Source organism: Coturnix japonica, chromosome Z (assembly GCF_054131305.1).
Source record: "Coturnix japonica strain WE chromosome Z, WE-NBRP24, whole genome shotgun sequence".
NCBI classification, from domain to species: domain Eukaryota; kingdom Metazoa; phylum Chordata; class Aves; order Galliformes; family Phasianidae; genus Coturnix; species Coturnix japonica.
This window is the reverse complement of record NC_140702.1, coordinates 21367803-21383936: the sequence shown is the minus strand read 5'-3', so window position 1 is coordinate 21383936 and position 16134 is coordinate 21367803. Positions and strand designations below refer to the sequence as shown.

The window sequence follows — 16134 nt, the reverse complement described above, 5'->3', positions numbered from 1 at the left end:
CCCAGTAGAAGAGCAATTAAATTGCAAACCTCAGACAATTTTTATGGTCCTTGATTTTTCATGGATATGAAACACTGTATACAAAGAACATGATGTTCCTTGGGCAGGGAAATGTATAAACTGGTAAGTACAAATAGTATTCTGGTGAATGTAAGTGCCAATGAAGTGGCACTTGTGACAGTGACAAAAGAAAAAATAAACTCACTTTAGTATTAGTTGCTAATCTTTGTCCTCTCCATAATTAATGCTATGTTTGCCAACAAAGAGCTCTAACAAAACATATCAAGACATGAAAGTAATTCTGACTAATGTTTTATGAAAAATATATATATGTATAAATAGCTGTTCGCTACACTAGGAACAAGTTTTTTAAGTCTAACACACACTAGACATCACTAAAACATTCTGAAAGACAAGAAATGAAGCAGCAGGCATTTTTTGTCTTGTGTAGTGTTTTGCTACAGTTTTGGTAATTAGGAGAAACAGCTGACAAATAGTCTCTTATTTAGTTTTATTCTAGTGTTCGGACCTGCTGACCATAGTTTATGGAGAAACAACATTGGACTTCACTTCTCAAAGTTAGCAGCTCTCTTTTTCTTTGCTAGCTCCTTGATTCTCTTCTCTTAAAAATTCTGCAGCATATGTATCCACATCTACAGGTAATGAGCCCAATGTATGTGCACTAATTTGAAAACAGTGACCACAGATTTAAGTTGTTCAATGTGATGCTTCTCTTTTGAAGACAAACAGAACTTATTTGTGTGATGAAGACAGACAGGTATTTCTGCCCATTAACCCAGCCTTCTGTAAACTCAGAATTCAGCATCTTAGAAGCCTAAAACCTTCCATGTATCCCCAACAAGAAATCCACAGCAACACAGACTCCATATTCAACCAGAGTTCAGCAAAGCGGACTTGGTAGGCACCACATCAATGAATGAAATGCTTTCTTGCCTGTCCATGCTGGCAAGGAGGGATGGGGCTGTTTTCAGTGCGCAAGCTACAAGATTATTTCCTCCATATTTATGGCCAGAGAGAATTTACAGGGATAGGACTATACTGCAGTCATAGTAAAGTAGAAATAATTAAACCCAAAGAATAAGCCAAAAAGTAGGTAACATGGTTTGACTGTGTTGCACTAACTTTAGCTTCCTACCTAATGGTAGGAAGGGCCAAAAGGTATTACCTTCTAGAGCTCTCCCCTTGCAAAAGGATGCAGAAACATGAGGAATCTCACAGCAAGATCTTACGTAATAAGGAAAACCTTAAGCAGTGTATTAGAGCATATAACCTCTCAAGCTGGTCTACCCGGGGAGAAATGATACTACTAAAGCGGTTCAATTCAACAGTAATTTCCAGATTCTGGAATGGCTCTTGATTGTTTCCAGTAACTAGTGCAGCCTTCAAGTTACTTGAATCCACAACAGAGACATTACACTGAGTACAAGGAGGTACAAACAATGCCTTCACACATTACCCAAAGCTACAATTAACTTCTCAGAGTTCAGGAACTGGCACACAACTTCAGCAATGTACTAAGAAAAGCAACAGCAGCAATAACAACAACAGCCCAACCCAACCCAAAAGAATGTGAAGAAATTAAATACTAGGCAGGTATTTGTGATCTAAGCCACAACTGAGAAGACAGCCCTTGGTGGAGGTGCCACCAGCATCTGGAAACGTGTCACACAAGTTACAGCAAAACTAGAAGAGTAATGCCAATGTTTTTAGAAATCGGCTTACTGAACACATCTGCAGACACCAGTATATTGTAACTACTGCAATCACATAAAATGTATTAATTTGGCATCACAACATAATTTTGCAGGCTACTGTCAAGTAGCTGAGACCAAAGGCATGCAAATTCTACTAAATAGGGTGAAAAGAATATGTGATAGCAGAAACATGAGCAATGGTGGGGTTAAGTGCATCAGCTAACAGCAAAAATACCAAGGAGCAAAATGACAGCAAAGAAGACAAGCGCTGTTTCTTTGAGGAGAGTAAAATGGAATGAGCAGTGCTTGAACAGGAGAACTTTGTCTACATGGCATGAAAAAGAAAACCAGCACTTTTTAAGTAAGGGTAGATTAAAATAACAACACTTCTGTATATTCACATTAACATCTTCTTAGCCTGGTGTATCAAAATGTTTATTTCAGCATGAGAAGTACACAGATGTCTGGTCAAAGCAGGATAAAAGGTGTATTTTTAGCGTACATCACCCACTTGTTTTAAATAAATGCATTTAAGTGAATAAGAGAGAGAGAAGCAGCAGTTTAACCAGAGGAGGAGTAGTTAAAACAGTCTCAGCTATCCCAGTTACCTCTCTGAGGCCAACTTCATGATGGGGCTGCTTTTCCTGAGCACGATATATGACAGCCTAAGGAATGGGATGCGTTGGATGTACTCAGTGCTGAAGCCACTGAAGACATAACCTGGCCATGTTCTTCTCTCTCGTGATAGCATGATGTGGACAAGGTGAGTGATGAATTAGTATCCCTACAAAGACCTCATGAACAGGGAGGTTTCCATGATTCTTGGGTACTTCAGCACCGTGCCAGTCAAGCCTGACCAGCTCCCATGTGAGCAGTGTCTGCTTGGTTGGCTGGGCCTGCCAGAGGCTGTGGGCATCGGCCCTTCCTCTTACATCAGCCCTGGCAGGTTGCTAATGGATGGTGAGAAGGAGAGAACATGTTTCTAACCACGGCCACATTCAGATTTGGAAGAGGATGTCTGTGACCTTTCTTGCTGCACTTGATATGGCTTAGGAAAACAGAGGAATGGGTTCTGCTTGCACCAAGACCTGCAGGCAGAACTCTGCAAGGCTTGCAGAGGCCACCTTTTACATGCACACTTCCAAAAGCATACAAAAGCTTCTCATTATCATGGCATTTCTTTATTTGTGCCATCACATTTAGAAGAGTTTCCTTAGATTGTAAGTCTCAGCATCCCAAGATGCTGCTAATATTCCCAATCAGAGAGTGCCTTGTAATGAGATAAGAAGAGCACACTGCAAATTTTTTGCAAGGTGAAACAGTATTAGCACTTGGTATAAATGATTAGGAAGTAACATTTTAGAATCTTCTTAAGATTCCTATATAAAGAGTATATAGAGTAAGTTAGTTAGAGATACTTTACAACTTCCACTCATGTAATGGTTTCTATTATAAAACACATGGTTTTGTAATTAAAGAATACATTGATAAACTATGACATACATATGAATGGAATGTAACCAAGTTACTTTCCGATTTCTATCTTCTAATTTATTTAGTTTCCTCTGCACTTTTTGTGGACCTCCTCATTGGCAATCAGTCACCACAGCACATAAGACACTCATGATTAACACATTTTAATTCCAATTAGGACTATTACAAAATTAGCCCTTAAAATGACACTCTTGTGCTGGCACAGTCTGCTGATAAGCACAAACACACTAACTGATCCTCTAAGAAGCTCAGATGAGCTCCCATTCAATTCTTTGAATTCTTTGAAATTATTTTCCTATCAAAATCCATCTTGCTGTTAATTTTTTACAAACCCTCTTGTCCTTCTTTGCCCCCAAAAGAACGACACAGTGTTCGAGGTCTTTTTATTCTGCTAAAGTATTTTTGAGCTTAAATTTGGATTACACACTGCATATCTTGCATGCTACAAGTATAAATCAAAAGCTTTTTTTTTTTTTTTTCATCTACACTATCTCAGATAAAATTGTATAACCTCAGCAAAAGATGATGCTGGCATTTTCTGATGATGAAAATCATTTTCATGACCAAGTTCTTCTTTATACATCTGATAAAGATCCCCGTAAAAATTCTTCCTGTGTTTATGGTTTTTTAAGAGCAGTGTGACATATTCTGACTACCTATAAATGGCAACACTAAGACCTCTGTGTTTCCCCATTTAAGTTTATAAAAGCCATAACCAGAACAATACTTGCATTTCAAACAAAATGAATGCCTCATTCTCAGCCAAGTACAGAACTCATTCCACCATATGAAAGAATACTGCAATACTTTGAATATATAATTTGCATACTCTACATAGAAAAATGAAAAAAAGGAAAATTCCCTTTTTTCTTAGCTGAACATTTCTCTATGATCCGAGCAGCAGGACCTGCCTTCTAGCCAGGCTATTCCTCCAGAAATTATTGAGAAAATAAATAACACTAATTTTGGTGATAGATGGTCTTCAGGAAATGTACTGATAATACATCTTCCTCACTTTGTGAAGAATACCATTATTTTTTGCTCACAAAGACTGAACAAGTGAGAGAGAAAGAAGATAAATTATGCATACAATGTATAAAGGAATATTAGAAAGAAATGTATCTGTTAAGTTCATTATTAGCTATCTGCATTTTAAACCAGGTTAATAGTTTTGACTTCTTCAGTTTTTATTAAATGAAAATACTACAAAAAATAAAACATTTCGAATCTGATTTCAGCTGAAGCTGACAGGTCAAATACCACCTTTTAAAATAAATAAACTGTGCTTTTACAATTCAGACAACCACACAGCCCACTAAGCCTGAGATTTTGCTTAAGTTCAGTGAGCTTTCTATTCACCCTAACTATGAACTACAGTCTACTTTCTGGAGCAGTTTTGAAAATGACAACGAGATGGCTAGCAGTGGGTGTGAGCCTGCTTAAACTTTGCATGTGGATGGGGAGGTGGGAAAGTGTGGACCCAAAGTTCATTTAGCTACTCAAGATGAGCAATTTTAATTTGTTCTGGCAGTTACAAGCAGCAAAACCATTACCACAACTGCAGGATGGAATTATCAAAACCAGCAAAAAAAAAAAAAAGGAATACATATGTACTACCCTGAAACCCTCTAAGATGCTAATCCCCTCCCACATAGTTTAGGAGGTCAAATTAATTTTTAAAATATTTTAAGATGTAATGTGATACTGGCAAGGGCAAAAATGCACATACTCCAATTCCGCAATGAAGCAGGCATACACATAAATGTCATGCAGTGATGTGGATGGATGCATTTACAAACAACCCAGATTGCAGATATAAGAAATCTTTTCTCACTAACTTAATTTATATAGACTCATAGAAAAAAATCCCTTTAACATGTGCATTCCTATTTTCAAAGCTTTTCAGGGCCTACCAAGCCTGCTAGCCTTACTCACAAGCTATATTTGCAGTTCTGATGATGAGTCATTTGCTTGCAGTAATGTTTTGCAGTCCATGACACTTTCCATACTTCTTCACTCTTCTCAGGGACCAGTGTTTTAACTTATCACTTCTTCAACTGCAGCTGCCTCACTTGTTCCAATGGCAGTGAGGTGGGATATGATCATGCAGCAAACGAAGCTATGAAGTTCCTTTATAATGATGTTTTCATTTTCATTACAAAATGCTTCACAGCTTGAGAATCTTTTCTTAAGAATCTTTGCTTAAGAACAGCTTAAGAATCTGCAGTCTTAATAACAAATAGCTCCTTGCTTTTTTTTTTTTTTTTTTTTTAAATGAAAGGGTCTGCATGCCTCATGTATAGCTTCATTTATGCCATTTACCAGGAAGCTGAAGATCAGAATCAAGAACTATGGAAAAGCTGATTGGCTCAGTCTTTCACCAGCAGCAAATAGAGCTGCAGATTTGGCACTGAGGAGAACACAGATTCCGAACAACCATCCATAAGTTGTTTCCTAAGAACAAGCTTATAATTGCTCTCAGAAAGAGAAAGTAGAAAGGCAGTACCGCAAAAGTGGAGAAAACATGAGGACCAGCAGACCAGCAGTGAAAGAAAAGTGACTAAGCAGGATGTTAACTAAGTGAGGTTGTCTGAAGGAGAACTGTGGGGAAGGGGGGAGGATAAAAAAATATGGTCGTGCCCTGCAAAATCAGGAAACTATATGAGGACTAGGGAGAAGGCAATAACTGTGGGATTTAAAGAAAAACAGGACATTTTAAAGTCCAAGTAGATGCTCATAATGGACCTGATCAGTCCAAGAAGCGTCTGTATCTTTTAGCTCTCACCATGTAATTGAGCAGCAAGAATTTGCAGTCTTAGTTCCTTGCAAAAACAATGACCCATTGGTGAACAATTCATAGAAACAACAGAGACACTCCAACGTGGCTTTGAAGGCACACTGGAGAATTTCTCCTTCCTCATCTTCCTTGCTGCTGGATGCACACCCAAATTAGCAGTCTGGGATGATACTGTGCATGTTAAAGGGGCCCAACACAGAGCAAATAATAATGCAAGTCAGGAAGAGAAATGGTAAAGTTCTTTTGCTCGTGTGCCCTACTGAAACATTCTACCTGAAAGCATTAGGTCAGCTCTACCAAAGCACAACAAGGCTAAAAATAACATTTTAGCACATGTATTAAGCTAAAATGAGGATGAACTACTGCCACTAGATGGCATGACACCCCCACATTACTTCAGTGGGTTGGGTTTCTGGTGTTTTTTCTTTTTATATAAGAGCAATATGTAACATTTGTTTTTCAAACATGGTGTCGACACATTCTTCCCATGCCAATCCAAGTATATCTGGTGATCACAAAATTGGCAAATGAAGCAGAGTACATGACAATTCCTTCGGATGTATGTGCAGTGGTAATAAGCATTATGGATGCAAAGAAGTAATGCATTCCAAAAAAAAAAACTTACATAAAGAAGTCTTTGTCAGTTGTAAAATTTAACTTCTTTAAACCTATCAGATTTAAAAAGTGAGCTGTGAGTTATCAAACAGTCTATTTCCTACATTTCTCAGCTGGCATTTTAGGCACTGAGTCAGCCGTGTCTCTCAGGTGAGTGAAGTATGAACTCAGTGTTGCTTTATGTCTGAGTGCCATTAAAACAAAAGAAATGCTCTTTGTATGGATGCAGACATGGTGAACTGTGTGGAACCATCTCTTGTAAAAAAATGTGGACCCCAAGACAGGAAATGTAAATAAGACAGCATATTAAAACCGTACTGTCTTTGAACTCTATTACCTCATCCTTCTGGATCACAAGTGGATTAGTTTACTCATTTTAAGCAACAATTTGAGTAAAACTTGAGTTGCTGATGTTATACGCCTCCTCCAATGCCCAGATCTGAAGCTAAATAATCTTACTTCAGACCAGTAGTACTCCTACTAATTCAGTATCAGACAGGACTCTTAAAATAAAAGGTATGAAAACAGGGTCAGTTGATCTCTGTAGATGGCCACATGAAGAAACTCATAGAAGAGTAACTCCAGTGCTGGAAAATGGCACAGAAAATATCATTTTATCATTTTTTTTTGTTAAAAATCATTTTATTTTGTTAACATAGTAGCTCAATGCTCTGCTCATACCTTACCTCCAAATTTAGGATATGGTGCTGAGAGAGAAAATTGGTGAATTGATGACTTATTTCTGGAACTCAGACTGTAGCTTGAGAATTTCAGACATTTGTGTCTGAAATTTATTTAGCCTAAAACAGGTTTCTGTTACCTAAGCAATTCCTAATCTTTTAGAACAATTTTCCCTTAAGATATTCATTCTTATAGATGGAAACTCATGAAACATTGCTACCTAGGAAAATGAGGGTATCATAAGGGTAACCTGCACAGTTATTTTAACATCAAATCTACCACTGATTCCTCCTCAGAGGCACCACATTTAAGAAAGCAACTTACCAGAAGTACTGACCCCTCCTGACATCCCACCCACTGAACTCCACTTAATCTTAATTCTGTTTATTTCAGCCCGATTAAAGACAACTCCAAAATCTCTAGGATCTCTTAATTGGGATTTGAGTTTTACATCACAATTTGCTTTTCCTTCTATCCTACTGTAGTACCACATGTCCAGTTTTGCTGCTAATGATGCAGCAGGAAATTCAGTTACTGTAAAATCCGAATTTATTTCCAGAATATCACCTACTTTAAGCACTGAAAGAAGATGAGGACATCTGGATGAAAAAATACAAACCTATGACGTAAAAAGTTACATTAAAATACATGCCTACCAAAAGGTGAAATTGAATCACATCCTAGATCCACATAAATCTGCTTTCTTGACTTTCCAAGCTTATTTTTGATATTTTAAACCACATTTTAAAAAATGAAGTATTGTTGATGCTAATAGCAGTACACAACTGTACCATCTTCCTTCCACTGTATCACTGTAATGCTTTCAGCACTGCAGTGCTCAGCTGTCACCTGAACTGAAAATACAAAAATGCAAACACGGAGGTACAATGCAGATTCAGCTTCTTTCTTCAGAACTCCGCTCCATGGTCCAGGCATAAAATTACAGACTGCTGAGTAATGTCAGCAGCAGAGGCCTATACACACACAAAAACCTCACTTTTAGAGAGCAGAAAAGAGGTTTTAGTGGTTTTTCTGTCTGAAAATCGCTCTGTTCCCATATTGATCTACTTCCACAAGCCATCCCATTGTACTAGATTATTGTCTTCTATAAAAAGATACAGAACTAATATTAGTGGCCAGCAGTGAAACTGGAACTTGGGTAAGGTTTCCTGGCTCGCACCACCCCAAATGCCACGTTGCCCAACCTGTCATGGGAAGAACAGAAGCAAGAGTATCATTCTACTTAACACCCAGCCAGTATTCCATGCTGCACATGGAAATACAGATCCACTGCTGACAAGAAATGAATTGACTCAAAGATATCCAGCAAACCTGAGGTAGCCAAGCAGAGCTGGAAGGCAGTAGCTGTGGACAGCCTTAGCTTCGGAAAAATAAAATGTTTCCACAAAAGCAATGAAAGGCACTTTATCTGGATGGTCTTCCAGATAATTTAGAATGCAAGAAGTTGAGTTGTTAAAACATTTTTGCAGTGTAAACTCTTAGTGAACTCAATACTGACAGAAATACCATTCTTCTTCTGTTTCTATAATCTTCTGATATTAAAAAAAACTCCTAAATGTTCACTTTCATAGTCCAGGAGTGAGTTGCAGGTCTGGGTGCAAATTCCTTGACAGAAGACTGGTAGTTCATAGAAACAGGACTGCATTTTGACAGTACTCAAAGACAGATGAATGTTTTCTGAGATTCTGTTTATTCACATGATCTGTAAGGATAAGTGAAACTGCAGAAGCGCATATAGAAATTGATTTTCTGTTTAAAGATGTACTAGAAAGAAGACATCTATGAAGCAAGTACAAAATTTTGACCAGAGGTTTCTTTCACTTGTTTTTTCACCTGCTTTTTACAGCAACAGATGATGATATTCCTCCATTTTTTGAAGTTCACATACGCAGCTGTCTGCCAATATATTTTCTTGTCCTAATATAAATTGACATTGGTAACATTCAGCTCTCGGAGGAACTACAACTAGATACTGGCTGCTTCTAGACTACACTCCCTTCAAGCCCACAACACTTGTTATGGTCTGTCTGTACATATTTGCGTTATACACACCTTAGTGTTTCAGCACACCCTTATGTAACTGACCTCATTTTGGCTTAGCTCCCTTTGCTGGGACTGCTCCCATGTCAATGCTATTTCTTTATATACATCCATAAGCAGATGACTACAGTAAAAACTAGGAGTTTCTTGAAAAATGCTTTGTTTGTTAACTTGGCCATTCAACAAAGGCAAGTAGATCACTAAGATATTAAAGGACTAGTTTTTAGTATGGCATATTACACAGACACATAATGACAAGGATTTGGCAGTTCCAGAAAGAGGTGCACAGTGATACCAGGAGAACCCCAACCTGAACTGTGCAGATCAGCTCTTGGAACATCCCTTGCAGGAGCTCACCAGATGTCCTGCTGCGTTATTATAGCTCTGATTAATGTCACAAACTGTGTTACACTGCAAGTGGCTTTTCCTCTGCTTAATTTTAATCCCAGGCCTTGGTAAAAGGCTGCGAGCATCTCAAATAATCACAAAATCATGCAATCAGATAGATTGGAAAAGATTTTCAAGATCATTAAATCTAAATGCTGACCTGACTTACGGAGCCCTATCACTACAACATGTCCCTCAGTGCCATTTTGGACTGAGCATAGATACTGACATGGAAAAAAGTTTACCCATACTAATCTTCTGTCTTTCTTATACCTTTAAAGATCTACCATGGACAGATGTATTTCATGCTTTCCTAGTGCAAACCAAAATCCCATGCCCTTCTCCTGCAAAACTTTTAAAACTGTTATTCTCTCCTCTACTTTTAATATATTTGTCACATCTGTGCCTTTTTCCCTTCTTAATTATCTTCTAAGACAATAAAAGAAAAAAAGCATTAAGTGAAAAAGTAAGAAGCTTCAGTTCTTTTGACATTATGACAGCAATGGATGATTGAAATACAAAAAAGTGAAATACTCATATAAATATACAAACTAGGAAAAAATATATATATATATATGTTTAGAAAATTGTACCTCACCAGTTGTTTAATACAGAAAAATCTGAAATAAATCTATTAATCACTTAAGCCAGCTCCTGAGAATTTTGTCACTGGCAACAGTAAGATCTTTTGTACTTTACTTACACACCCCTTTCCACGCATGTATTGAAAATCACAGCTATTTTTTTTTAACACTGATCAAGGGAATAACATTTTCATGCCATGTTCAGGATCTCTTTAGGTAAATATCAACACTACATACAATGTTTTTCTTTTGTTCACTATGGAAAATGGAGCACCATACAAATAGTGTTGCAATTCATACTCAGGCCAAAAAAACAAAGTATAGACTGCTGATAAACCCCCAGTCTCTTCTATAGTCACGATGTGGACAAAATAGTAGGAAGCTGTTCAGTAAAACATCTTTTCTTTTAGTTCACCCAGATGAAAAATGTTTCTTTTGACTACCCATCTCTAGAGAGAAGGAATGAGACGCTTTTTTCTACCTGGACCTCAACGCCAGCTTCTAATGGAACATAACATTACTTTCATGATTTTCTCCCCACACCACCATGATGGAACTCTGGATTATTCCCTCCCACCATGAGATCAAGTTTGTGAGGTGGAAACCTCTGTTATTAACAAACTTTTTAAGTGGGAGAGCTGCATTTACTGCTACAGATGCCAAGTTAGAGAGAAGCAACTGAACTTTGTTGAGAAGAGGCGAGCTGCCCAACCTCAGACCACAGCTGTCAGGTCGGCCATGCACCAGAAGCTGTCCTTTTGCCCATCATCACATTCTATACAATTATTGCCACTGTGCTAAGTGGGTGTTTCAAAACATTTATGACAAAATTCACTATAGACAACATTCAGTATAAATCCCTGGCTTGTTTTTCAAGCTTTAATGTTGAGATTTGCAACGCAGAGGGATGTTCAGAGAGATATTCCTAATTGTCTGGGTCTAATTACCATTGAAAGTCGAACATCTTCAAAATCTGGTCTGTAGGTTTAGCACAGAGCTAAAAGTGGCCAAAAAAACCCTAATGCATTTGTAATACTTTATCATAAGAAATCGTCACAAAATCATATTCAAGCAATTTCATTCTTCACTCACACACACTGGTACCATTTCTTATCCTTGAAATTCTGAAATTAGACGTGCTTGTAGGATTTTAGTAATGGAATACTTGTCAGCCAAGGAGAGCCCTACCTTTCCACCTATTTACTTTTGTTAAAGAAAAACTCTCAAGTATTGCACAATATAGTGAGACACAGTTTAGAAACAGGACTTATCTGCAGACTTTTAAACAGTTATTATGGAGGATTTTCTATCCTAAAATTCCTGTAATTATAATTTTTCTGAATACCTGAAAAAAACCCGGTGGTACAGGACCTACTGGCATGCCATCTCCTGGGGGAATGTTTCCTAGCACTGGACTGGGAGCTGCTGCAGCACTCTGAAAAGAACAAAGGGAAAATAAACCTTTGTCATTGCATGGTAGGCAGTAAACCAAAAGAGAAAAAAAAAGAAAAAAAAGAAAAGAAGGAAAAGAACAAAACCTGCTGTGACCAAAATATAGAAAGTAATTCTCTAAGTATGTCACTGTCATTGTTTCATTCTGAAGGTAAATTAGAATTGCTTAGTGTCTAACCTTCTTTTATACGAGCATAATGAATTGCTAATAAGACAGGTTTAAGTTGAGAGGAAGGATCCTAGAGATTGCATAGATACACCTATAGGTATCAATTAGGTAGATCTCAATTAATTAAAAAAATGTAAATGTAACTTGCATACTTTGTCATTCTTTTATGTGCATAAACATCTTCACACATGCACAGACACACATGCAGCATAAAGAAACTATTTTATGCATCTTACACGCAATTTCCAAGCACTTTAGATATGATTTCATCTGACTTTAAATATCCTTTCGGAATTAAACCAAGCTTCAAAACAGGAATGTGTTACAAACAGTACAGGATGAATGCTAACAGTTCTGATAGTAGTGCTCTTGATTTTATGAACCCCCAAAATAAACACCATGACAAATTAAAAGAATTCAGGTAATATTTTTGGAAGGGAAAAGAAAAAAGGCATTTTTAAGAAGTGAACCAGAGGATGAAATTAGTTACCTTCGCAAATCCTTCAGCTGGAATAAGCAAGTAAAGAATATTGCTTCTGGCAATTTACAAGCAGGAGATCACCACAAAAAGGTAAGCCAAATTGTTATTGTTGTCGTATACTGGAGCCTCAATTACTTTTAATTTCTAGCACTCTTCCTTCCTTGTATTCCTACAATACATTTCTGCTAGGGTATAAGGCTGAATCACCTACAAAGGCTTACAACCTTTTGTGACAGTGTTCATGCACACACAAAGCAGTGACAGCCACTCGCAGTTTACTAACAATCTGCCGATATCTGTCCTACGGAATATGAATGACTTATGTTTATTATCTCATCACTCCACTGCATGCTCACACTTAATATCCAGAAGATGCAGATCTGGAAACTGCATTTCCAAATGTTTGGCACTCTGTCTAGGAAATTGGAGTATAATGGTCGAAAGACCTAAAAACTGGCACAAAGATGAGCTGACCTTTTTAAACCAAGCAGAAAGGAAATATTAAACTAATTGCCAGAGATTTTTCAATGACTTAAACTGTGCTTTAGAATCATCAGTACATTATTATCGTTAGTATACTTAGCATGCAAGCACTATGTTCTTTTCAAACAAAAGTCTATAATGTATCTTTAAAGTACCTACAGTAAAAGGTACCAGCATCAGAGCTGACTGACATCTAGTTTTATTCACCATAAAACTCTTTGATAGAGGCTCATATTTTTGGGAAGATCTGGACATGGGACTAGAGCACAATGCTGCCTGAACTCACAGAGATATCTCCTGAAGCAAAACAATGTCACCCTTCTTTGCTTTTGCACAGCTTCTGTGGACGTCCACTACTTACTTTTACCTACATTTCCAAAGGAAAGCAGAAGAGACATATGTTTGTAGTTGTTTATTGTTTTATGTACAAAATGACTTGTTTAACATACACATCAGATAATCATGTTGATTAAAATCCTGAATAGGCGCATAAATAGTTTGAGTGAAGTATAGTGGATCTTACTTCCTTATTTCTAGATGAAGAATAAAAGCAGCATTACTGAAGAAAATCAATGTTGTTAAAAGCCTGAGCATCTCAAACGTTCCAAAACAGCCTGCACTGCAGTCTCTGTATCCCATTAAAAGGGGACAAATAATGATGAGCCTTATTTCAATATTATCCCTTGTGTACAGATTCCTGACTGTTGCTGTGCAATTTTAGTTGTGTCTATCTTTAGTGGACACATTTGAAGCGCTGTAACAGGTCCATTGGAGCTGATGCTACAGAATAATGCATTTGAACAGATTATAATCACTGGACAAACACATCTCAACAGTACGAAGTCTGATACATGCAAAATCCTTTAAGTTGAATACTCTCAGAAAAATAGCTAAGCAGCACCTCCACTGACACATGAACAGTTTTCAGAAGCCTTCCGATCTAGAAGTCCTCCTGCTCTCATGATTTAAATGATACTATGCACAGAGAATTCCAGTGCACAATAGAGAATGTGTCTGAGATGTCCTTTCCTACTGAGGCCTCTGCTAGAAATCCCAGGTTGCAAAAAGATGTTCATAAGAGAAGGAGAGAATGACTTCTCACAGTGCTCCTACAGCGGGACACAGGAGTCCCCCCCCCACAGAGTTCACTCTGTTTAACATGCTTTAAAACTAATTTAAAACAAAACAAAACAAAACAAAAACAGTAAAAATTCTTCAATAGATAAAAAAAGAAAATGAAAAGGAAATATGATTATCCCTGAACTAGGGAATAATTAATGTCGTATCCATTAACATTTCTGTTAGCCACTAAATCTTCTAACAAGTCTTCATTTAAAAGATAACATACAGTGATTAGTTATCTTTAAATATATTCTTATTACTATTTTTAATCTGTCTAAGAAATGGAAGAATCCGGACTGATTCCCCAGTGTGCCTTGGGGAACAGCAGGCAGCTCTTCAGCAGTGGTGCAAGAAGTACAGAACAATTTCTTGTCTTGTTTGGAATGTTTCTCCCCAACACAAGTGACAAAACCAGAACGATGGTGCTTTGAGTGCTTTAGCTGTATCACACTTTCTATCTTACACCATAACATAAACATTTTAGAAACTGATACCAGATGGATCAAACCTGGTGAGATATTCTCATTTATCCTATTCTGATCAATTATTCAGTTCTTCTCCCACAGTCCCACAGTGAAATAATGTCTTTCCTTTGCATGCTTTAAAGGTTGCTCATCATTTACACTTCCATTACTTTGAAATTGTAAATATTTGTAATTTGCTTTTTCCACTTTCAAAAAAGATGAAATTGTAACAGTGAGCTGGTCCAATGTTTCTCCTTAAAAAACTGAAAATTTTATATGCTTTTGTACCTAATATTCTGATCTTTGTTATCTTTTCACAGTTATTAATAAAAATGGTGCATCTGAGTGACATTTATTGCAGACATTCACTGCTATATTCATTCCACCCTGGACAGTGTAAGAACAGACTGTAACATAAACACAGCTTAAACTGTGTCTGTCTGGTAAGTCGATTTCAACAGCCATGGTTTAGAGTAGTGCTTACTTATAAAGTAATCACAAAGTAAATTTAAAAAATGGGATTACCAAGAAGTGTATATTATTAATTATGTTAATTTAATAATATATATCACAAAATGTTTCCACACTGTCATGGAGAATACAAAACAATAAATTCCACTAAAATAACACCATTTCAGGCAAATTTTGTTAAGCTTACTTGACACTTAACACACAGGTAACTTACACAAGTGAACAACAAACAGAAACTCTGTTTCCAAAAAGTGCTGCAGTCTCTAAATGTGACCCATCACCTGTCTGACACTGTGAACACATAGCCCAGGCAGCTCCTTGCTCCTACATGGGCTGCATGCTCAGCACCCAACACCTCAGCTGCATCTCCTTGAGCTTTGTGCAAGTATCTCCACAGAGGCAGGCATGTGCAAGGACTGATGTAAACGATAACACAGGGAAGTGACAGCTGCTGGTGTATTAAGTTTAAAGCACAGTGATCGCAGCCTACCATGGGGAGGGAAAGCTGGAAATGCTTGGTTTTTGGTAGAAATCTCCTTGAAGTCGATGTTGAAAGCCCACACTGCCACTAAGCCTAAATAAGAATCTGCTAGGAAGCTGATAGCACTGAGATGCATAGAGAAAAAAGTTCACGTGAAAGTCAAATATTCTTTCCCAAATCAGCTCTGCTTATTAATTCACCACATCCAATGAGAAGAAAACTGTAAATAAACAGGGCCATGTAAATAAACACAATAGGACCACCAGGTTTACCTATGACCAGTCCCTGATGCACCAAAAAAGCAATATGAGCAGCAAAATAATCCCAAACCCAACTTTCTGTTTTTAACACTTTTTCATACCCTCTTTTCCCAGATATTTTTTTTCAAGTTAAGCACAGCATTCTGGCTGCTGTCTCACAAGAAGTGTGGATATGAATAACATACCCAAAATCTAACTACTTATTACCTATTTACTAGTTATTATCTTTAATTATGTTTAATTTAAGATAATAGGCTATTATTTTAAAATTCTAATTCACAGAATCTCATGCATTTTCCAGCTTTATGAAAGCAAACAGTTAAGTGAATAGAAACAGACAAGCAAAAAGTGCATATAATATTTTGGAGGCAAATATGTTGTCTTCATAAGAACACTTACGTTTTGTTTCACACTGAG

General features: G+C 37.3%; 1 protein-coding gene across 7 annotated transcripts in view; it reads right to left on the bottom strand.

The window, feature by feature from the left end:
- SSBP2 (single stranded DNA binding protein 2) overlaps positions 1 to 16134 on the bottom strand; it is a 157069-nt gene that overhangs the window by 40824 nt on the left and 100111 nt on the right. For 4 of the 7 annotated variants that reach the window (XM_015849770.3, XM_015849771.3, XM_085529662.1 and 1 more), the window contains exon 5: positions 11680 to 11769. The exons of the other annotated variants lie outside the window; for them this stretch is intronic. In XM_015849770.3, the coding sequence (XP_015705256.1) occupies positions 11680 to 11769 (90 nt within the window). The remainder of the gene's footprint in view (positions 1 to 11679; positions 11770 to 16134) is intronic. 7 annotated transcript variants of the gene reach the window in all.